This window comes from Paramormyrops kingsleyae, chromosome 4 (assembly GCF_048594095.1).
Source record: "Paramormyrops kingsleyae isolate MSU_618 chromosome 4, PKINGS_0.4, whole genome shotgun sequence".
In the NCBI taxonomy this organism is placed as follows: Eukaryota; Metazoa; Chordata; class Actinopteri; order Osteoglossiformes; family Mormyridae; genus Paramormyrops; species Paramormyrops kingsleyae.
This window is the reverse complement of record NC_132800.1, coordinates 34,189,005-34,212,707: the sequence shown is the minus strand read 5'-3', so window position 1 is coordinate 34,212,707 and position 23,703 is coordinate 34,189,005. Positions and strand designations below refer to the sequence as shown.

General features: G+C 48.0%; 1 protein-coding gene across 2 annotated transcripts in view; it reads left to right on the top strand.

The window, feature by feature from the left end:
- agap3 (ArfGAP with GTPase domain, ankyrin repeat and PH domain 3) overlaps nt 1–23,703 on the top strand; it is a 164,539-nt gene that overhangs the window by 76,632 nt on the left and 64,204 nt on the right. Inside the window, exons 1-4 of one of the 2 annotated variants that reach the window (XM_072711212.1) lie at nt 1,081–4,026; nt 15,062–15,120; nt 18,416–18,503; nt 22,013–22,098. In XM_072711212.1, coding sequence (XP_072567313.1) covers nt 2,601–4,026; nt 15,062–15,120; nt 18,416–18,503; nt 22,013–22,098 — 1,659 coding nt within the window. In that variant the 5' untranslated portion in view covers nt 1,081–2,600. Of the gene's footprint in view, nt 1–1,080; nt 4,027–15,061; nt 15,121–18,415; nt 18,504–22,012; nt 22,099–23,703 lie in introns of those variants that run through there. The other variant, XM_072711213.1, reaches the window with a different exon arrangement.

The window sequence follows — 23,703 nt, the reverse complement described above, 5'->3', positions numbered from 1 at the left end:
CGCATGAGCATGTAATCACATTACATAAAAGTGTTAGCCAAAGAGTGCTATTATAGTAGCAGTAGTAATGCAAGTAGTAGTATAGCAATTTGTCCGTCCATCCATCCATCTTCTAAATTAGATAGAAGAACCTGGAATCTGTTCCAGTCCGTAAAGGGGAGTCAGACACCAGTCACATGCACGCATTTACAGCTGTACCCTGCCTTGCCCTGGGCCAGGCCGGCCTGCCCCGTGGGGTCCCGTATATCCTGGCCAGCCACCTACAGTTTAAGCTCTATTCGAACCTCTGCAGTCCAGTCTTGGGTGCAGTAGCCGCAGTCGGGACCCCCATGCTGGCAGCCTCGGACCCCGTGCATCGCGCCCGTGAGCGCACCTCTTTCTGCATGTTAACGGGCCGCTCGCGAGTTTCTTTTTTCAGCTCCGCTGGCGCTACAGGGAAGCGGCAGGCGGGTCCCCTGACGCTGCGGTGTCGTTTTATTCCCGATCTCCGGTTTCCACGGCAACCTAGAAGCCAGGCGAAAGGAATGTTCCCGTGCACAACAAATCGCCGTCTTGTTTCTGTAAATTACAGATCGCCCAGTTTCACCCAATCGGTTTTTAATCTGTGAGATGCCATCTAAGCCTAAAATTGACTCTTTTCAGATGGAGTTTATTAAGTGATTTATGTTTTCCTTTTCAAAATTTTACCTCTGCAATAATGGTTGGGGAAGGTTAGCCAGAGAGACTGGGCTTAGTTTTTCCAAGTACAGTCATAAGCCTTCGTTGTCGAGCTTGAGTGAGTGACTGTGGTCCTCTTTCTGGGTGGATACACTGGATTTTTACCTCAAAGATCTACTTGGAACTCCTGGATCGGTACTCTTGGTTCACTTACAGGCCCATTTTCCCACAGGATTTTCATTGTAGTTAAATAAAGCACATCTTCATAAATCAGGCATAAGTTCAGAGTGAATGCAAGTCTTGAGTTGCGGGGTCAGTTTCTGTGCCCTTAAAGGGATTAGGATGAGTGCCACAGGTAGGAGGCTGAGAAAGACCGCCCTTCTCCTTGGTTTCTGCTCATTCCAGTGGCTGCACAATGTTTGACAAGAGTCCAGCCACTGCTGAACATCCAAGACTGTGCTTCTTTTTTTTTTTTTTTCCTCGTACGGGGCCACCCATCTCCCGATAAAAGACAGATCCAGCTCCCTTTAGGAGCTGCATTGCAGCTTTTGGTCCTTCCCCTGTCTCGTCGCTGTTTATCAGCTGACGTCCGATCTATAGCGCGTGTACGTCGCTCCCCGTGAATAAATACGCTGACGCCTGTGGCTGCTCTTTTGCCGTCTTTCAAGTCGACCGGCTTTTGGCAAACGCAGAACACGGTCGCCGCTTATGTGGCGTGCTATTCGTCAGCTTTTCACCTCCAGTTGAGGCTGGCTGGCCGTATGCATGTCTCTGAAAGAGAGAGAGAGAGAGAGAGAGAGAGAGAGCGAGAGATGTGTCTGTAGCACATTCTTGGTGCCTGGGCACCTGTAGCCAGAGCTAATGCCTTCCTCTCACTAGAGGTGAATGATTGTTTTGGAATTCTGTAGAGAGAGAGAGAGAGAGAGAGAGAGAGAGAGAGAGAGAGAGAGAGATAGTGGGGCACAGAGCAGAGGGGGACAGAGGCAGCCGAGAGCTCTCTGCATTCCTGTTCTGCCCCAGCACCAAGCTATGGTAAAGTGTTCCCTGTTTTTGTTTGCTTGTTTTCTGTTTATTGGGTCCGACGGGAATATTTGATGGCTGGTCTGTGGAAAAGGGGATAGAACTGGAAGCGGCAGGACCCCTGGGACACAAAGTGCTCTTTCATAGCAGCAGTATATCCAGGATCCTACCCTTGAAGACCATGTTGGTATCTTCTATCATCGCTCCAGCCCCGGCGGCAGCTCTGTCTCCTCAGAACCTCTAGTGGCCGTTTTCTGTACTGTGGTGGCCTTTTCAAGCGGACAGACATTGTGCTTCAGCGGCCCCCGGTGATTCCTGACAGGATCTACTACTTGCTTTTTGACCAGCCCCCCTCCCTCCCCAACCCTTCCTTCACCCCAGTGCAGCCAGGGGCCGATGGATTAAGCTGCTTGGCTCGCCTGCACCGTTGCCGAGAACTCAGACCTCTTGTAAAACAAGCCTGGGCAGGGCAGCTGCTTTCCGCTTGCATTTTTTAAGTGCCTGCAGAGAATCCCAGAAAGTGCATTTGTTAAGAAAAAGTTTTAATTAGTTCCGTTTTTTTTTTTCTCAACGAAGGACTGATTTATTTTTTTTCTTCCTGCCCTTCCAGGAATGCTATTTTGTTTTGTAAACAACTTGAGAAGTTCCCTAAAAGCAAGTTGCGGTAACTCGAGGCTTAGTTCGGATACCGGAGGCTGCGTTTCGAAAAGGGCACTGAGGCGCACCTAAAATTGGGGGAAGGTGTGTAGGTGAGACTCGGAAACACATTTAGTAGAAGACATCTGTCATGGGATTCTGAGGGTGAAAGGATCGTGGTTCATTTTGGAATGTATGCCTTTGAATGACTCTGAGAAGAGCCAGAAGCTGTGTATGTATATCTTGTGGGTCTTTTTGTTTTTTTTTTTTTCTGCCTGGTTAAAACCATGCTGGTACTGAGTGGTGGACCTACAGACATTAGCTCCCATGGTCTTGATGCTCTGCATAGAGACCGAACGGCATACCGAGTAATCCCTAACAGGACGGAGCGAGGCAGCCTGTGTGGGGCGGGGCCTACCTCTGATCATTACCACCCTGCAGCCCAGGGCTCGGCGTCTTCTGAGAACCAGCCAGGAGAAGACGAGGGAGAGCCTGGAGAGAGCCTTGGGCAGGGGCGGACCTCTCCGGCACTCCCTGGTAGTCCCACTCCAAGCTGCAGAGGCGGGACTGAGAGGGAGCCGGGGAAAATGAGGATGGACCGGTTGCTCGGGAAGCTCAGTAATAGCTGCACAGTGAAACACTCTCAGGCAGTCTGGAAGCGAGCAGCAGAAGCTCCAGCACTCCAGCAGCTCGGGGAACTGGAGGAGGAGGTTAATGCTTTGAGTCCCGGCGCTGCCGTCCCTCAGGAAGATGGCTCTCTGCGCTGTGGCCCCCCTCCACCGGTGGTGTTGCGAAGACCCCCTCGGGAGCGTCATGCCGGCACCCGAAGGGTGGTGAGCATGTATGGCTTCCAGGACAAGTCAGAACCAGCCGTGCGGAGCACTCAGGACCAGGGGAGGAGGCCCAGGAGTGTGTGTCTGCTGCCAGGGCTTGGCGGGGATTCCCTTGCGGATGGCCTACAGCAACAGAGGACCAGGAATGCAGAGATCAGGGCCAGCAATGATTTGAAGGTGGAGTCTCCCCCACAGTCACCTCCGGTGGTGCAACCCAGGTCCCGACAGCAGGTCCGGAAACCACGACCCGTCAGCATGACTGTGCTGGAACTCAAGAAGTTCGACCGACATGATAACTTCGGCCGTGATGGTGGCGGCTCCGGATTTACCCGCACCTCCAGCGACGGCACCGGCCTACTCAAGGGGGGCTTTCGCTGGAGGTTCTTTGGCAGGCCGGCTCGTGGTACCGACACCTTCTCTCGTGAGGGAAGTAAGCCGGATGGCTCTCGGCGCTCGTTCGCATCCCTCCGCCGAACCCTCAGCTTTCGCATCCGGAAAGGCCGTGACCACGACGACCAGGGCGAGCTTGCTCAGGCTAAAAACGACGGGCATTACACTTCTGCCCGTCCGTTCTCCTACCTCACGGGCAGAACTTTGTCGGTCAGGCAGATTCATGAGGAGGATGCTGGGATACGGCATTTGGAGTACCAGAGCAAGGGAAAGGGCAAAGTGATGGAGGTTCCCATGTTGTCGTCTAAGCTCCCTCGACCCATTCAGGAAGAGCCTAGCTTTTGGCAGCTGATTATTGCACGCTTTAAGAAAAAACAACCAACACCTGAACTCGCTTCTCAAAGCCAGGAACTTGGCATAGATCCTTCAAATACAAAGCCACTGACTGATACCACAGAAACTCCCCCTAGTGTGAAAACCGAAGGTCAAGGTAAGCACCCCCCCCCCTTACTCCTCTTCTTTCTTAGCTTTGGGAACCTTTAGCATGTGGGACGTTCGGCTTTTCATGCAGGTTCTTGCATTCCAAGTAAACGTTGGCAGAAAGTTGCAGATTATTCAAAGCAACATTCGTCTGGCTGCATTTGGACCGTGCTCAAACATTCCCAGGTCAGGAGGCTCGACGCTATAAACTTTGTTTTGAAGCTGTTACTAAGTCGAGCAGAAGTGAAGAATGGGGTCCTGTGGGTGGGGGTGGCGTTGGGGGAGGTGCAGAGTGCCACCCCACTGGCCTACAGGCCTCTTGATGCAAAGTCTAATTGGGGAGCTCTCATCTGCGGCATGGTTGGGGTTAAAGTTGCAGCATTTTGAAGCCCCCCCCCCCATACAGCCACCCACCTCACATCAAGCAAGCCTCTGGATTGTTTCCCAGGGTTCATGAGAGTGCCAGAGGTGTCTTGCTGACTTAAACTCACCCGACGTTATTTGGCTCACAGATGCAGCACTTATGATATTGGAGGGAGCGTCTGCTTTTTTCGGAGCTAAAATCATCCTGCTGGTTGTTTCGGTTTAAAGGTAACATGGTGAAAATCGTAATTGTTTTTGTCATATTGACACTCTTATTGCCATGCAGCTGGTCGAGAGATCATGCTAGACTTCTGATAGGATGGTTAAGGCCACGTGAGGTATTGTCTTCAGGCTAGCAGCTAATTAATGACACCGGCTTCCTTGCAGACGGCCTGTCCACCTCGTGACCCCATCCCCCTCCCCCCCCATCCCTCTTCACCATCCACCAGCACCATTAGTTCCTTTTGAAGTTTCTGTCCCCTTCCCATTTGCCGAAGGCTAAAAATGCCAGTAGGCTCCTGTCTACTGGGTCGTAACTGTGTGAAAAGCCAGATGTCATGTGTGAGACTGTCACGGCATTCTGGGCCATAAGGGGAAGAGGCTCATCGCCCCGTTGGAACTGTACGTCGACTGACCAGCGAAGTTCTTACTTACCGTGGGCCGTTGAATTTCTTTAGCAGACACTTTTATCTAAAGCAGGGGTGGGCAAAATTATCCGGTGCGTGTGCAGGTTTTTGGTATAACCTGTAGGTCAGCTGTTCAAACCCAGGTGTGAGGAAACTTCAGCCAATCAGTCCACTAATTAGTAATCTAATTAGGGAGTTGCAGCGAAAACCTGCATACACAGCGGCCCTTTGCGGATAAGATTGCCCACCCCTGATCTTAAGTGACATACATTTTTAAGAGAACAGGCTCAGACAGTCCTTGGAGCAATTGGGGGTTAAAGATTCAACTGTGAAATCACGATAGTTTGGGGACCTTTAGCATGTGGGACGACCATCTGAACACTGGTACAGTGTCCTTAACCCACTGGGCCACCCGCAGTTAAACACGCTTGTACTGTATCACCGTTTGTTAAATCTGCGTCCGGGGCCGAAATAGCAGTAACGCATCCTTGCTTCATCTCAGCCGGCTCGATCACCACACCTCAGAGGTGTGATGGGAGGAGAGAACAGAACATCCCAAAACATCTTCACAAAAGGCACAAATCTCCCCAGGTTAAGCTCTGCCTGCGGTTACATTCCAGGGGAAAAAAGAAATGCGTGTTTATTCAGAATCAGGCATAGTAATACGGTGATGCAAGAGAGCATTATGAATGTAAATATGATTGTTTTTCTTGTACTATTTGGAATATTTTCTGCTACTGTGGTTGGAAGAAAATTCGTTAGATTGTTACCCCTTTGCTTTCTTCTGGATAATTTTAGAAGCCTGGGTTTAATCAGTAACTGAGGCTGGTGATTATTGCATAGTAAGGCATTCCTCAAGCACGGGTTTTTGTGCTGAGGATAATTTCTTAACGTGCACAAACGAGAAGTGCGTCAGTGCCGTGAACGTGAAGGCTGGTCCCACCCCTGGGTGTTTGTTGTGCCATGGCGTGCTCAGGAGTTGAGTGTTGGCACAGGTGTGAGTGTGTGTATGTGTGAGTATGTGGGTGTGAGTCTCCCTTTCTAAGCAGACATGGCAGGACTGAAGAATGTGGGCGTGGCCAAAGCGCTCTGCTCCGCCTGCCCTTACCTGCCTGAGGGGAGCTACAGACAACCCCCCCCAACATAAAACCAAACTCCCCCAGGTGGGTGGCCCTCCAGAGTGTGTGGTGCCCCCCCGCCTGCTCCATGCGTGAAAATCCGCTTTCATCCATTGCACTTCTAGTGTAGAAAGTTTGAATCCTAAACACATGCTCACGGTTGGAAGCTGTTTGTTGTCTCCTCTGAACTCTGAACACACCCTGGAAACAAAACCATGCCTGTATCCCCTGGAGTTGTGTAACGTGGCAGAAACATACTGTGTGGCCTCTCGGAGCCGACGAACTCCTAGCATTAGCGAGGCGTGTTAGCACGCCTGTCTCCGCGAACAGGTGAAGCGTGAACCGGCTCGCGACAGGCGTCGCCCCCACAGCAGCGCATGTAGGTTAGAGTTCAATACTGGGACGCTGGCGTGCTGCGGCGGCCTGCCGCTTCCCGTTAGCAGCCTCTGATTGCCATATGACATGACGCGGATGGGGGTCTCTAAGGCCTGAGTGGTGTCGCAGTTCCACGGTGTTTGAATGGCAGCCACGTTGGACAAATGGATGCCAGTTCAATGTCAAAACCTCAGTCAGTTTGCCCCGGAAAGCTGTAACTGTAGCTTCTTGTTCTGCAGGCACAGAGAACAGATAACAGATATATCCCCACATATTTGTATTATTCGTCAGTCCTGGTACATGGTTTCATGTTGGTGTTACAAGACTCCCTTTGTGTGGTGATGCAGGTCGATGAAAATGATAAGAGTTCACACACCATTGTTTTGGTCCCAAACACCGAAACATTACACAACCATTGAGTGTTTTCTTGGCATAAAACTGCTGAGCTTGAGAAGCTGATAAATTAAACACTGCTTCAGTATGACCCTGGGAGGACTGTGAAGCTAGTTTGTATGTAAATCTATTTGTAAGACCTTCACATATATTTATTTGTTTGCTTTCTTTGTTTATCTATCTATCTATCTATCTATCTATCTATCTATCTAATCTTTGTATGTATCTAATTTATTAATCTAATCTAATTATCTATTAATGCTGGTCCACTGATTGGCTGCAAGGGAAAACCCAGGAGTACTATGGCCTGTTTCTGTGCAGTTTAACCTGAAGGACTGATTTTGGTCTCAACATGCAGCAGTTGCTCCAAACCCATAGAAACTTTGATCTCGCCCAGACGTGAGTTGTCACAGCAACCCGCTTGCTTGTGCGCTTGAAGTCCGCCCTGGCTAAGACGAACCCTCATTCTCCTACAGCAAAGTTTGGACTTGTCTGTTTAAGAAAAATTTATTTCCACATCATCCTGGTCAGTCTCATTTGGATCCTCCCCGCAGGGTAGACGAGTTTCAGGGGGACTAAAGGCAGCTGCTCGATACCTCCCGTCACGTGGAAAGGCAAGCAAAATATATTCCTGTCACATTTTCTCACGTCTAGGTGACTAGGCCTGCCGTCCAGTGAGGCCCAGACGGGTGTATTAATTGCGCTACTGCTTTAGTGTGGAATAGCTCAATTAGCATAGCATTAACGTAGCCTCCGTTAGCATAGCATAGCCGCCATTAGCATACCATAACCTTCGTTAGCATAGTGTAGCCCCCATTAGCATAATGTAGCCTCTGTTAGCATAGTGTAGCCCCCATTAGCGTAATGTAGCGTACCATAGTGTAGTGTAGCCTCCCTTAGCGTAGCGCTGCCTGATGAGTGGCGGGATGGCTGTTGGTGCTGCTGGTCAGGATGCTAGCTATAACTGGGGATTAGGCACATGCATATGTGTGAAATGAGGGGGCTGTATTTTCAACAAAAAAATGCAATTTATTTCCGCCCCTGGCATTCTTCTGCATGTTTTCACTGCAGGGGGCATTACACACATTGCACCTGTTCCTGTACCACACTGATGGTGCTCGAAGTCTGGGGTTTATCAGAAGAGAGAGTGCAGTGCAGATTAGGGGCCCCCAAGCAATGAGGGTGCCAGGCAAGTGGGGAGTTTTTATTGTTTGCTGTGAGTCATGTGTTGCTGAGGTCACTGAAATAAGATTCTTTCTTGTTTCTGTGGGAGGATGTGGGGGGGATGTGGTGTAAGTCACATCTCTGGCAGCAGTTGTTTTATCCTGCCGTTTTGTTCTGTTCTGAATTTTGTTTGCTATTTAATCTTATCAAGTAGCTTTCATTGTGAGTCCTTGGATCTGGTAAAATGTCATCATTTGATTAAAATCTTATATTAAGTGTGTAGCTTAGCATTTGTTGTGTTTCCAAAGATTTGGCTGGGTGTTCAGTCCAGATAGATCTTAATTTAAGACGCTTTTATCCAAAGCGACGTACATTTTTGCAGAAAACAGAGTCAGATGATCCCTGGAGCAGTTCATGGTGAAGGACCTAGCTCAAGGGCCTACTCTACCGACTCTGGGATTTGAACCTGCAACCTTCTGATTATCCTCAACCTCTGAGCCACGCAGCCCTGTTTCCTCATTACTGGAAGATGTATTCATCTTTTGAGTCTGTCCTGTGGTTGCCCGGTGGACCTAGATGGTGGGTCCTGCTTCCTGCATGATTCCTGCGGCCCACTGTAATACCATCCTCCCCAACGTTTGCTTTGCTTAGAACCGGGCTGATTGAGTTAAGAGTTCATCTGTCTGACAGGTTGTGTCACCTGGGGGTAAAACAGGAAGGTGGAGATGAAGCAGAGGGACTATGTGACTAACCTGCGTGAACGGACAATCTGTCAGAGAGGAGGGGGATAAAAGCCAGGCTGAGGACAGTCAGACTGGTATGGAGATGAGTTATGGAGCAGATGTTCACGGCAAAAAAAAATATATATTAATATTCTGAGCAGCTGATACTGTTCCTATCTCGGTATCACCATCTGACGCTGGGAAAACCCCCAGGCAGGGACTTGCGGGTGTTTATCCTTTGTCAGTTTTGTGAATTTGATTTAAACAGCGCACCCCCAGGTCATTTTGTTTTGTGTAATGTTTGAAAATATACCACGTTCCCTTGCTGGCACTTCACTGTGTTTGTTCAGGTTTTAGGTATTATTAGGTATATTTGTACTTGTATAAAGCCGTTGATGACAATAAAGTAACCTTAACCCTTAACCTTAACCCTTATTAGGTATTGTTCCACCTATGGGGCACCTATGTTTTGGAAGTGTTTTTTTTAACTAATAACTTTCTTGAATTTAAGTAACAAATTATGAACTTTTTTTTTTTAAATGCTGTATATCCATCCATCTATCCATCCATCCATCCATCTAACCACATCCCGTGCTGGATCTTGGTGATCCAGGATACTATCCCTGATATCCCTGCAAGACAAGGGATACCATGGATGGGATGCAGGTTCGTTGCAGGCAAGGCACGCTCTACCTTTTCAGGTATCCTTGGCAAATCGGTTACTTGGGAGATCCCTCTACTGAGAAAATTGATGATTAATTCACTTCCTTCCAACACAGGTAATCAGGGGGCTGTGGGCAATTACCTATTCTGCCTATGTTTACAGGGCATGTGCTCGTATGCTGTTGGGCCGGTTCTGGGTTACCTGTTCTCCTTGTGTTGTTGGTCTGTGGGAGTCGCACAGAGACAACATGCAAAATGAGCCACCGTGTCTCTGAATGCGGCCCCTAGGATTTAAAAATACAATCTGACAGAAGAGAACAAGATACTTGGTGCAAAGTGTCAGTTAACATTTTGAAGTATAAAGGGAAATAATTTTAGTGTGTTTAAGAACTGGTCCAGGAATTTTTGAAGCCTAGTTTTGCCCCGTGAGCTTGTGGATCTTGTCGCTTATGAAAATTTGACCTGAACGTACCCTCCCTCTCTCTCCTCACGCCCTCACACACAGAACAAACAACCAAACATGACCGCGGTTGCTGGGTAACGGGAGAGAGGCGCGCATTATCGACGTCGGCCCGAGGCTGCCTCTAAACCTGGGCCCCGCATGCCCCGAGGCGCTGTCCCTGCGATCTGGTGTAACAGGGCCCCTCCCTGTGCAGCATTGTGGGGCTGAACGCTGAATCACCCCGTCTCAGAGGTTGATGCATGGCCCGTCCTCCGTCGGTGGGGGGCGTGAAACACAAGCTGTCAGGCTCTGTTGTTTGTTCCCCTAGTTTGTGCCATTTTCAGGTCACATCAGGCTCCATTTTCCAATGCTCAGTTCACAACAAACTCTCCACAACTTCTTAGTACTTAAATAACAGACATAAATATTTGATGCGCTAATTCAGTCAGTATTTGACTCCTAGGCCAGATGGCACATTTTGGCACCTGTGTTGACTCTTAGAAAAAAATACGTATATGCATATTTACTACTTTTAATTAAAAGGCGGATGTAATTTGAGGTTTAGTTTGATGAGTCGGAAGAGGCGTGCATTTTAGAAAGGAGCGCCAGAAACTGGGAGACCGCTGGGAGGAGACTGGTGGCAAGACTAATTTCGTCGAGGAGCGAGCGGTAATTATTACGGAAATCCCGCCTTGGCTGAGGGTGCTTTAATCTCGAGGCTGTGAAGAGCTGAATCCAAGTCGGGAACAGCCTCGGAGACTCTGCAGGCTTTACCTCTCTGGTTCTTTCCCATCGAGCGGTTTCTTCAGCGTCTTCTTGATGAGTAGCGTGGCCGTTTGTCTTAAGTCCCTTGGCTTCGCTCTTGAAGGCTCTTCATCTCACAGTTCTTCTGACCGTCCCCTATACATCTAAGTTTCAAGGTCTTAGCTGCATGTGTTTGCTGGGCAGAGGCCTGACTCTTGGTAGAGTTGTGTAGGTCAGTCCACATTTTTGCTCCCTACCAGCTCTCAACATACCTGTATCAGGTATTCCATTTGGTTCAAGTGTACAGGGAGCTGTAAGGGAGCAAAAATGTGAACTGTCTGTGGGGTTCCTGGGGGACTGTCTGGGGGTAGGTAATTTCGTGTCTGCACCTTTAAATATGATCTAGCATGGTCTCTTTCATAAGCATCCTGCTGTAGTTTATAATTTACTGTAATTTATTGTGTGGATGTTTATATTGGTGAGAGATCTTGCTAGATGAAGTTACGGTACGGTGCATATTTCAAAGCAAAGTCCAGAATCCATGGCTGTCTCTCTCACCATAGCGGCTTGTCACATGCCAGAGGTTTACCAGTCTGTTTTTAATTTTCTTCAACCCAAACTGGTGGGTCGGGGCTTGAATTAGGCTCATTGTGACTATTTATGGGACTGGAAATGGCCACCAAATCCTAAAACGAGACCAGAACTATGACATGGTATGAATGGGACAAAGGACACTTGTGTGGGGATTGGGCTCTGCATGCGTTTTAGGAGTCGCTTCTCGTGTGTCTTTCTCTTAAACGCTGAGCAGACGGCCGCCCCCCTATTTTAAAGACCTCAGTGATTCTGTATTAGGCCACTTTGCGGATTGTGTTCAGGGGACTTTGCTTTAACCCTTTCAGCCTTTCTTTTGGAATTAGCGGCTCATTGACATCTGCACATATCGCATGTGTCGGCGTTTGCGTTTTGCTCTCCATCCTGATCCTGTAATGCTTGAGTTCCTGTTCCTCACTGGATTCAGACAGACCTCCCTCACCCAAGTCCCATCACTGTCTCCCACATGCTATGCCCACACACGTAGGGGTGGATTAACTTATCTGGGGGCCTAAGACCGACCTCAGCATGGACACTTGGATGCTGCCGACTTACCTAACCGGTCCATTGTTCCCGGCGGGTCGGGGACCTGATCTTTGCCGGGGCCCTGGGCTATAGCCAATGCGCTAATCCTCCCCTGCACACACAAAACGAGTTGGTCCTCCTTCAAAGCAGACCGTGGTTGAGTTGCTTGGTCAATAAGTCGATAAACCTTCTCAGTGTTTTTCAGCCCTAGTCCAGCTCTGGCCTGTAGCCTGAGGGTTACAGCCTCGTGGGTTCAAGGGCCCAGCATGTGCCAGACTGTTCATGCTTAACTGCGTCTATTTGAAGGTTTTTCCGCTGTCCTTCTGGTGGGTCTGGATGACAGTACAGACTGTTGTTTCCCCTCTTGGAGCCAAGAGGCACCCCATTGTGCATGCGACATGCTCATCATCTCCGTCATCCACGGAACTATGAGGCGATGGCATCGGCATGACGACGATTTGGTCCAGCAGGATGTTCATGTCGAAATAAATGAGCACTTTACTCTTTTTCTCTTCATACTTTCACTCAGACAATGCTTCATAGTGTGTCGAGCATTTTGTGGGGTGAACTTGATATGTTCTGGATGTGTAGGTATGTTGCTTTAGAGATGCCTTGGTGTTTGTGGCTTTCAGGCATTTGATCGATCATAAAAACATGGTGGTACACTTGACATAAAGACCAGTTGACGTGGTCTGTAGAGTGTACAGGGTGCTTTACAGAGGTATTTAATCCATGAATAGACTTCATGGGATATTGTGTGAATGCCGCTTCACTCTTGGTGCTCCGTAGAGTGTGTGGGTTTTTGCGTGAGCGTCCACCTTGTAAAATGAATATAGTTTTTCTGTGTGGTTTGTGTGTGTGCAGAGGATCCTAGTCTGATGGAAAAAAACAGGGCAAGAAGTACCAGGTTGTTCTGGGTAATTTGAAGGGATTAGTCTGCTCTCTGAGTCAGGTCCGGTGCTCGTCACTGGTCGTCTTGAAAGGGTTGGCTTATACCGAACCTCGTTATGGCACATACCTAACGTCCTACCCCAGAGATTACTCAAACCAAACTGCAAATCACATCCATTAATAATGTAAATAAATCATCCTCCTGAAAAGTGATGTTTTTCACTGCAGCTCTTTTCAATAGATCGTTAAATCCGAGCTAATGCTGCTTAATTACAGGGTTGCCTAATCAGAGGAATCTGTTTTGCTTGAACACACCTGCTGTATTGTGACAACTCTGGCTCATCCATGGAAGAGTGACGTCTTGCCTTTCGCCAGAATGCATCGTTGTCCGGTATTGCGCAAAAATGGCGCTCGGCTGCTAGCGGGGCCACGGACACGTTGACGTGTTAGCCGTCCGGACGTTCGGCGTGAACCTGCGTCTCTAATCCCCGGGTGGTTCTGTTCGTGTTCCAACGTGTCAGGAGATCTGATAAGCAGGTTGTACTGGTATGGGGGGGGAAGATCCCAGGGAAGCGGGAGACGGGAGGCATTTGTGAGGTTTAACGTACACATTACCCATGCTCCATTGCGATGGCGCCATTATTTAGACTTATTGGCGCTAATGACCCTGAAGAGCTTAAACTCATGTTGACCGGCAATGGTGTCCCTGTCTGATGGTCTGTCTTTGCGGTATGTGTTGTGACAAAGACCGACGTGTTGAAGTTTGAAAGCCCGGACCTGCAAGGTAGATGAACGGAAGCCATTAGGCATGTATGGGACAGGACGGGGGGTGTGGGTCACATTACGCTACCCGCTGTGGCCTGCAGAAAAGTTGTGGGTTGGGGTGACGGCATTTCCCCAACAATGCCTCCTTTTCCTCAAAGCAAATTGGAGATGGGGGGGGGGGGGGGAGAGGAAGAGCTTCCATTAGGTATGTGGCTTTTAGACCCCAAAACAAAAGAGCAGTCGTGGGGGGGGGTGTCCCGTATCTCAGCATGTAGATGGCCCTGTGGCGTGAGGAATGGGCCCCGCTCTCAACGTGCCTCCACGCTTGGCTTCATACCCGCAAATGGAGGCTCTCCATGGGTGGTAACTGTTATAGCTGGAGACCCGAGCAAATTTCGTTCACCGGAGGTGGCTGTAATTTCAACACGCCACCGGAGGTGCCGGCGCCGTGTCAAAATATCATGATGGGAACTGGTTAAAAATGTCCTCGCAGCTATTTCCGCTCTGTGAGAGAGAACGCTAGAGGCAGCGAATGGTAGGATTTGGAGGCCGATGGGTGGTGAGCTTAAAAAAAAGCACCCTCACATGACTTCTGTGTTCTTCATCTTTTCTCTTGTCGTTTTGGGCTGTGTAAGCCTTTTCTGGTCACTTGTCGAAATGCCTAACAAGTTCAGCATCCGTTCTTTGCTGTAGGAGTGCAATTAACCTTGTGTTTGGCATGCGAGTGGCAGTTTATATTACAGTTTCAGGTGTGTTTACGTAGCAAGAACACGTTCCTGAAGCTTATAGAGTATATTGCCTGCAGTCGCCATAATTGAGGCATGGTTTTGTTTGCAGTCCTCCTGCCAAAATCCTCCATTAAAATCGGTGCTCGCATTCTCCCGGCCTCTGCTGACACTCCGGCCATCAGAGGCTGTTTTAACCTGTTTTTTTTGTTATTTGGCTTCAGATAGAATCTCGGCGGACGGCCGTCATTAGGCGGAAAGCTTGTGTTTGCGGGATCTGCTCATAGTTCCTCACGCTCTAATGGAACACGACAGCTCGGGGACGCTCGGGCCCTCGAGGCCCCCAGGTCTTAAAGTCTTCGGTGAACAACATGGTTTATGTCTTTGGTGTCAATTACAGCTAAACTTAGGGTGCTGCTGGACTTCTTCTCATGTAGAGGCTAGTAGAGCCTAGTCATCCCTCCCCCACAGTTCCCAGTGATCCACCAATATGGTGTAACTTACCTACATCTACCCAGGGTATTAGACAGGAGAATCTTCATGCCCTTGTGTCCAAGGCCTGATCGGACCCCTTATCCAGTCACCTCATGAAGGTTGTTGGGTTATCTGTGGTCATGCGCCGTATGTGTTTGATGTCCACGGCTCATTGGTCTAAACCGCCCCCCCCCCCACCGCGCGCACGTTCCCACGGTGACGTGGCATATTATTGTGGTGTAAATGTGTCACTCCGTGCATCTGTGTTGAGTGTGGTTTTGAGGCAGGTTAGATCAATCACTACTGTAATAAAGATAATAATATAGTAAACGCTGCCTGTACACCTGTGTAACTGCTCCTAAATGTGTGTGCTGTAACCCCCGGCAGTGCGCTTGGGGCCTGGTCTTGCCCTTTCCTACGATTTAATAAGCCCGCATAGTGATTGTCCCTCGTTCTTTTTCCAGACTCCTTCGTCAACAGCCAGGAGTGGACGCTGAGTCGATCGGTGCCAGAACTCAAAGTGGTAAGTCTGTTATGCGTGAGCTTATTTCATTAACGATTTTCATTAATTTATGCAAGCTTCCTTTGGGCAGTTTAATATTGGAAAAAGTCGCACTTGGCACGCCGACCGGCAACGCGGTCCATCGAAAGGTGATTTTACGGCCTGAGAGTGTATTTTCATTCACTTTTCCATCGCCGGCACAAATTGGCTAGGTTATTCCTTGGCAGGAAGCAGGTGACTGTAATTAGACACGTTGGCATGGCGATGCAGTGGGGCCCCTGACCATGAGTGACAGTTTGGGGCCGGGCCGGTGACGGGGACCTGGAAATGATCCACGTCGCTTAACAGCGGGTGGAATTCTGGAGGAGCCAAAAATAAAGCACATGGTCAGAGGAGCCTGCCGATTTTTGGATCAGCCATAATTAGACTTTGGCTCCCTACTGTTTCAGGTATATTATCTTTTCATCATCATCACCCCCCAAGCCAGCAGGTCTCAGAGCAGTTAGTCACAGGGTGCAGGACCCTCCCATGCCAGAGGGGGCAGCACTGATCTGTCTGTTTACATGCATGTTAACAGGTAAAAATCAAATAAAATCCCAGTTTCCAGACTCTTGGTTACGCGTCGTCTGGAACACATTTCTGTCCTCCAGGGTATTATGGGAATTAATATTATAATATTATGCTGGATTATTTGATCTGAGCTGTTAAAAGGGTGAATTATGAATGTTGTGGAGTTTTTAAAAAAACAGGATTGTGTCCTAGGATTTGATTAACTGTCGATGTCTATATAAGTATGGATTTGTATATTTTGGCTGTTTATGGCTTGTGGCTGTGAAGTCATTACGACCCTGCAGTCAGTCACTCGTGTCTCTTCTGCAACGGTGATGCTGGCAGGCACAAAATAGATGGTAGCAAACAGCCATTTTAGGGGGTGGGACCATATAAAGAACCTGCACTCCAGACAGCCGAGCCTCAGAGGCGTCGCCACGGTGACTGTCTAGGTAAATCTCCACATAATCCGGGTAATACATGTGTGTGCCCTTGATGGCCTCAAGGGGCCCCAGCTGTGAACCTAGAGACTCCTAGAGACTCGGCTTGCACGTCTGAACCATAAATATAAGCCCGGTCACAGGGAACTACAGCGCCGCCCTGCTGGTAGCAATGGGAACAATGTATGGCTGTGCAGAAGGGTACTTTACCACCTTCCCTCAGACCACCTTCTAGCTCCATTACCAAATATGAGAATAATGAACCAGGATTTGTGGTTGGAGGCTAATTAATAGGTAAAGTTGGTGAAATTATAGTTCAAAAGCCCTTAATGGCTCAAAGGCACTTTTAACTTCAGAAAGGAGTTTACCTTCATAGAATCCAGGAAATACGTGGATTCTCTGCCCTCCATGGTTACTGTTTACACTGCCTCACAGTGTAAGCATGGGTTATTTAACACACCTTCCCTCTGCTGTTTACCTACAGTGCAATGCAAGTATAATTGCCTTCACCTTCCTAAAGCTGCCAGGTATTACGGTGGCACCTAAACACCATGTTTCCCCGCTGTAATCCGCTTAATTAGGAGCTTCTGCTCATCTTTGTTCTTCGGCTTCCTGCCTGCCACAGACGTTCTGCCGTAACTCCGCCTCCCACCTGCGTGGGGCGCCAGACACCTGCCCACCCCTCCCCCCAGGCATCGCAGTGAAGAAACGCGGGCCCTTGCCCCGTCTGAGGCATGTCCTCGTGTCCGGACTTGGCGAACGTCAAGCCGGACGGCGGTTTTTCGACTCCGGGCCGAGTCTTGAAGCTTTCGAGCTGCTCTGTTGCAAAGATCAGCCCGCCCACTAATGGCCAGAAGTGACATAAATGCACGGTCACATCCCTCCCCTGAGCCACAGCTTCTGTTGTGCCGTTAATGTGCGCCCCCTGGTGGAGCCATCTTGTCATGTCGTTAGCTAGCTTAAATTGATCTAGCTGAATGACTTAAATAAGCTCCTCAGTTAATGAATTAATAAGAAATGAATTAATTCTTCATAATTTTTCCGTTTTTTATAGTAGTTGGCCTTTACGCCATGGCAGAAAGCTTTTAGCTGTTTTCACCCTGTAAATTTGGTCATTAGTGAAATGCTTGATTTACAAAAAAAATTACAAAAAAAGGCCTGTTTGTTTCTTGTCTTCCCTATTTCCATTCCCTGTTCGTCTCGTCCTCCCCTAACCCTTTCCCATTCCTTTCTGTCGGGCTCCGACCCTAGACTGGAGCTCGTAACCTGATATTTAGATCAGCACATATTTTATTTATAAACTTGCTTTGTTTGTGTCTCGTTACCTGCTTCCAGCTGTTTACGTGATTATTCATTGCACGTGGATGTTGACGCCGTGTCGCACGCCTCAGTGAGACGCGCCAGAGGCCTGGAGCTACACCGCCGTCGTTAGCAATTCTGTGTTCTCCCCCAGAATTGGATTTCTTTGCCGACAGATGCGTGGCGGGCCTTTCGTGAGCGAGCGCAAATAAATCACTTCGTTAGCCTGTGTCCCGACCCGACGCGGCATAAATCCCGAAAGTGCGTGCCCTGCAAAAACTCAACAGGAGGACGCCTTAAGGGGGTGTCACGTGGGGGGGCTCATACCTCTACTATTCTCTCCCCAGTGATGGAGAGCCTTAGATACCCCCACCCCTATGGTGGAAGGCACTACAAGAAGGAACATGTAGAGGAGAATATGAGATGGGCTTGGTGTTTTAGCACTGTAATACAGTGCTAAAACAAACAAGGAGTCCTGAGCTCAGACAGTTGCTGATTGGCCGCTGAAATGAAAGCCCCCCCCCCCCAATCAATTATCAGCCAATGTTTCTCTACAAAATAAATATGAAGGAAAAAAATTCAGCGTGACATTAATATTTAGCTTCGTCTGGGCACTGTTAGTGGACGGAGGTGTTGAATCTGCTGGGATACCATTAGTTACCGATTTGCCCTTTTTTGCTTCCCAACAAAAAAACCCCATATCAGGTTTGTGTGTCTGTATGGAAATGGTGCAGGATCCAGTGTCAGAGCTGCTGCTTGACCCGGTCCGGGTTCAGAAATAGCAGTGGTTCAGGCATTTCTGTATAAAAATATATCAACCACATAGAGTGCATTTGTTTGGGAAACTGCAACATTTTTCACTGTATTCTGGGTGGCATGATGGAAATGGGGATGTTAACCACTTAAATTTGTTTTTACCTTGAATCTGTTTGGTTGGTTGATGGTTTGGTCAAATAGTTAAGTGTAAGTCACTGGAGAGCCAACATATTGATACTGGGTGCAGTGCTAATCTCTGTGTCCTTGGACAGGGCATTGTGGGTAACCTCTCCAGTGGGAAGTCAGCCTTGGTGCACCGGTACCTGACAGGCACCTATGTCCAGGAGGAGTCCCCAGAAGGTAAGTTCTGCAGATATTTTTCTTTGGAGGGGGTCCTCCTGGGAGGTCTTGACCAACAGACAAGACCGTCCAATCGGCTTTGGCAAACCACTGCAGGGTGCGTTCTTGATTAGCTTTCACCAATTTGAACCTAATGGAATACAAAATTGATTTAAATTCTATTTCAATCAACAAATCATGAAACTATTATGCCCATTTAAAAGGATTACTTTTCTATTTTGGTATGATACATTGTAACATTTAAGTGAAAGGGATTATTGAGGTATTTTCATTTTGCATTATGATTTTTAATATCTCTGGACCTAACTGGGTTCTTTGAATAAATCAGTATTTCCATATGAGCCCCCTCCCCTCTGGCTTTATGACCTTGAGAGTTCGTGTTGCTGTGTCAGATTCCCTGCAAAGGGGGACACAGAGAGCTTTATTAGAGAACCAGAAGCTCTTTTCACCTGCTACTGAATCAGTGCCAATTTGCGATGAGACGTTTTGTTTTGTTTTTTTCTTTTTAGTAACTAAATACATGTCTGAAAAGAAAGAAGGTGTCGTTTTTTAACTATCAATTGAGACACCCAGGGAAGGAAACAGAAATTCACATAAATGAGCGAGTTCAAGGTCTCGTTTTACTGTCGCATTCTGTAAAAAGTCTCATATGTCAGTATTTTAAGAAATCGTCTCAATGGGTTCATACCCAACTAAGTCGTAATTTTGATTAATTATCAGAGCTTTCAAGTGAAGTCCTGTACAGAGACTTTTTTTTTAAATAGACAATAATGAAAGGACTTAGACGTTTGAGATAAGATCCAATGACTGGGAAGATTTCAGGGTATCTAACCTGTTCTGTTTTTCTCGTATTTCCAGTCAATCATTCATTCTTCAGTTCAACCTTATTGTCATCATAATATACACGCAGTGTCTTGTGAATCCTACAGCTGGGGCAACTAAATAGAATAAGAGCATAGAATAGCACAGTGGTAAAATAACAACTATACCCGCCAGGAGGACTATATCATAATATCAAGCATGAAAGTGCAAGTGTGCAACCTCATTGACTGTATAATGGGTCGATGTGTTCTGCAAATGATCGTAATTACCCTTTTAGTCAAATTTCTAAATATTTTTTGGAAGTTAAGTTTTGCTTTGGCCGTGTAGCCTTTCTTTGGTCTGCTGTAGTGTGGATCTGCATGCCTCACTCAGGGCCAGTGGCATGCAAGGGGTTAAACGGCAATCCTCGTCGCCGTGGCGTTCTCTCCTCTCCTTTTGCCTAATTATAGCCCATCGCAACATGAAACACATAATTAGTTACTGGCATTTTTTTTCCCTCCTGAAAAAGAAGGGAGACAGACCTACAAGCTTAATTAGTGCTCTGCAAAATGGATGACAGAATGCTAGAAAGCTAAACCGGCATGCTCCTCATTTTGGGGGGGGGGGGTGTTGTTGCCCAGAGTCCAATGCGGAGAGCCTTTTCATGTTTCTATAGCGACACGATGAAGGTGAGGCTTATTTACAAGGAAAGGCCCCTTTACTGCATAAAGAATACTCCCCATCCCCCCCCCCCCCACACACACACACACACACACAAACACGCAACCACTTCCGCTGCTCCTCTCTCTCCTCTTTAATTCCCCGTCTTACCGATTTGTTCCATGCCATCCACGAGTTTGCTCTCCCACGGTTCTTTGCCCGCATTCAGCCTGCATGCCAGCGTGAGTTTTCAGGTCGGGGGGGGGGTGTCGATCCGCAGCTGGGGGCTGAGTTGGGGAGTTCGGATTAGGCCTGAGTACAGAACGGAAGGACGTCCGTCCTTTAGCAGGTGGGAGTAGACTGAGGATGTTTGGCCGTGAGCCCCATCCTTATCCCAGGCACATTTTTGGAAAGCGTTGGTGTTCAGCAGTTGGTGTTCAGCAGTTGGTGTTCAGTAGTTGGTGTTCAGAAGCACCAACACAAGCTGCCCGGCCACGGTTGTGAGCTTGGAATTGGGCCGTTTGTGTTTCGACGGCTGACTAGGTGGGGGGGGGGGTGGAAAGTGACAGTCACATGCTCGATCCCCCATGACACCAAACTCATGGTATGTAGCCACGTTCCTGGAAGCGCACAACCAGTCTGCCCTCCCGCCTGTCTGGTTTCGTCAGCCCCGCCCCACGATGGTTTAATCGGGATGTGACCGTGCTGTGAAGATCAGAAATTAGATACATTTTTTTGCAGTCCAAAAAGGTTTCTGTGTTTTTCAAAACGATAAACATTTTTTATTTATTTATTTTTTGTAACCGTTTCGGTTTTCCATACAGTTCCAGCACCTTCGATAATTCAATCTGCAGTATCTTTCGGCACTTTCACTATCAAAAAGGAGCAGAAGAAAAAATCAATTCAGTACAGGCTTGTCGGTACGTGCATTTGCAGTGGGCAGCCCGGGGTTCTCTGTAGGACCACGGTTGGCGTGAGCGTGATGCCTCTGGACGGCGGAGCTCCTCTCTCTCCCTCCCCCCTGCTGTCACAGTGCTGTGATGCTTATCGTTCCGTTACGGAGTACAGGTTATGTAGCGTTCCGCTTTGGAAGCTCCTCTCCATGTTCCCTTTCGCCTGCTGGGCCTACTCTGGAGGCAGGCCCCCTGGGAATGCAGGCCTCCAGTTACTGTGACTCTTCAGCCGTTTCATTCTGGTCCGTACCAGAAGTGGAAATTTCAGGTCCAGGAAGTAAATATCTAAACCATGATTTAGTTTCAACCAACTGGTTGAGTACAATGAGTCACAATCACAGAGTACTCAAATGGTTGGTTAAAACAAAATCATGGGCTGGATTTTTACTTTCTGGACCAGAATTTTCCACATCTGTAGTCGTTTCTGTCAAAGTCAGTTTGAGTGCCTAAGCCAGGGGTCTCAAACTCCAGTCCTGGGGGGCCAGAGCCCTACACAGTTTTTGGTTTGCCCTCATTTAACACACCTGATTCAACTCCTTTTGCTAATTACCACACAGCTCTTGAGCTGAATCATTTGTGGTGGAACAGGGAAAGAACTAAGCTACACAGGGCTCCGGCCCTCCAGTACTGGAGTTTGAGATCCCTGACCTACAGTAGGCCAGTGTTTCCCAACCCAGTCCTCAGGAAACCCCGGCCAGTCCAGGTTTTTGCTTCCTCTCAGCTCCCAGCGCACCTGTACCAGGGTTTCGGTGTTCCTGATTGGCTGGGAGCTGGGAGGGAGCAAAAACATGTACTGTCCAGGGTTCCCCGGGGACTGGGTTGGGAAACACTGGCCTAGGCTTTAGTTCAACGTGCTGCCGCTTCTGCTTACCCACAGGGGGGGCACTGATTCATCTAACGCAACCTCACCTCTGGTACTTCTGTTGGTTCTGTGGGTTGAATAATGCAGTGTTCAATGAATTTGGGCCAATAGTTCAGATACGTATAGAATCCTAGAGTTATTGAGTACGAGAGCTACAGAACTCATCAGCAGCTGTGTAGGATTCCAAAATGCCCCTCTAATCATCTTTTTCATCTGCCCTTCCGACCCGCCAGGAGGACGGTTCAAGAAGGAGATTGTCGTGGATGGACAGAGCTACCTGCTCCTCATAAGAGATGAAGGTGGACCTCCTGAGCTACAGGTATGTGTCTCACAGTGTCGTTTGGTGTTTTTGTGGTGCCCGTGGCCAGTATCGATATCCCTCCCTCCTTTTATAACCTTGAAAGGTCTGTAGTGTTTGTAGGACGATTCATTTTAGCCTACAGTGCTAGTAGAACATAACCTGATCTACCAGACCTTTATCTTTCTGTAAAACAGCCTAGTTATCCAAGGTGTCACCTCATGGTCCAGTTTGATCAGGTACCTTATTGTTCTGCCGGCGTCAGATTGCCTCCCAAAAGCTTATTACATTTTGATGTCAGGATCTCCAGTCTCCCTGGAGTTTTCCTTTGCTGTTTGTTTACCTGTATGGTGTCAGGATGTCGGTCTGGTGGTAAGGGGGTCACTTTCGCGGGGTGCGTCCCTCTGGGCATTCTGGATACAGAGGAGAGACCGCTCAACCGTAACAGGGAGGGCGTGGAGCAGCTTTGTGGGTGGCCAGACTGACCTTTCGAATCGCTGCCCTTCTGAATCGCTGGCTACAGGCCGAAGTCACAGCAGAGAGCAATTTGCTAGGAATAATTAAAACCCTTCGTTATGCTGTGCATTTCAGGGGGGGGCGGAGCGACATGGTGGCAGGTCGACAAGGCATTGCTTTTAATTTCCCTTAGCCTCTTGACACTGTCAGATAGGACCCTGTTGTTATTGCACTGGCTGGTGGGATGGGGTGGGGTGGGGCAGTTGGTGTTGAGCATGCAAAGGGCGGGCAGGTGACTGTGTGAGGGGGAGGTGTTGTTTGTGTTGCAGTGTTTGAAAATGTCTGGTGTAGGTTTCCCCCCCCCCAATACCAAGTTCGTCGTTCCAGTCTGTTCTACAAGTGTCGCTTGATCTGTTAAAACCATTTATGTAACAAATCCCTCCGATAGGATTACAGACTTCTGTTCGTACCATTCATCATTCTTGACTGGCTTACTTTACAATGTAGCTAGAGATGGATGACAGTATTTTTTATTTTTTTTTTACATAAAAGATTCCAACAGGCCCTTTTGTAGTTGTTCTGCTGCCATCTGCTGTCTGCTTTTTGAAATGTCTCCCAGATATGATTTGCCCTTAAAAATACAGCAACAGTTTCTTTAAGGAAATTGAGCAAATTCCATTACCAGAACCTTTGTCTGGTCCATTTGAACTGGGAAGCTGGAATTTTCTAGTTGCAAGTCAGAGGAATCTACACAACCCTGACCTGAGAATTCAATATGGCCGCTCCATGCATCAACAGTAAAAATATGCAGCAATTTTAATTTACATACTTATGTCTATTTTGTCTCTCATTAAATCGGTCGTACACACAGTACTGTCCAATTTGAATTTGTGGACATGTTGCTATGGTGTTTGTATGTGCAAAATACCCCATAATACGTTGTCATCAACTAATACTGTTATAATGGCTAACGATGAACCTGGACAGATCTGTTATTGCTAGTAGCTAACCTGCTTAATGAAAAAAATAAAATGCAGTTAATTTGGGTGTGACATCTTTCCCAGCTCCCATTTCCGACTTCCGAGGTAAGGAACGCTGTGTATAATCACATGCAGCCAGTTTTTTGCGCGCAGGTTTCATCCACGTAAGGTGAATGATTTCTGTTATTGT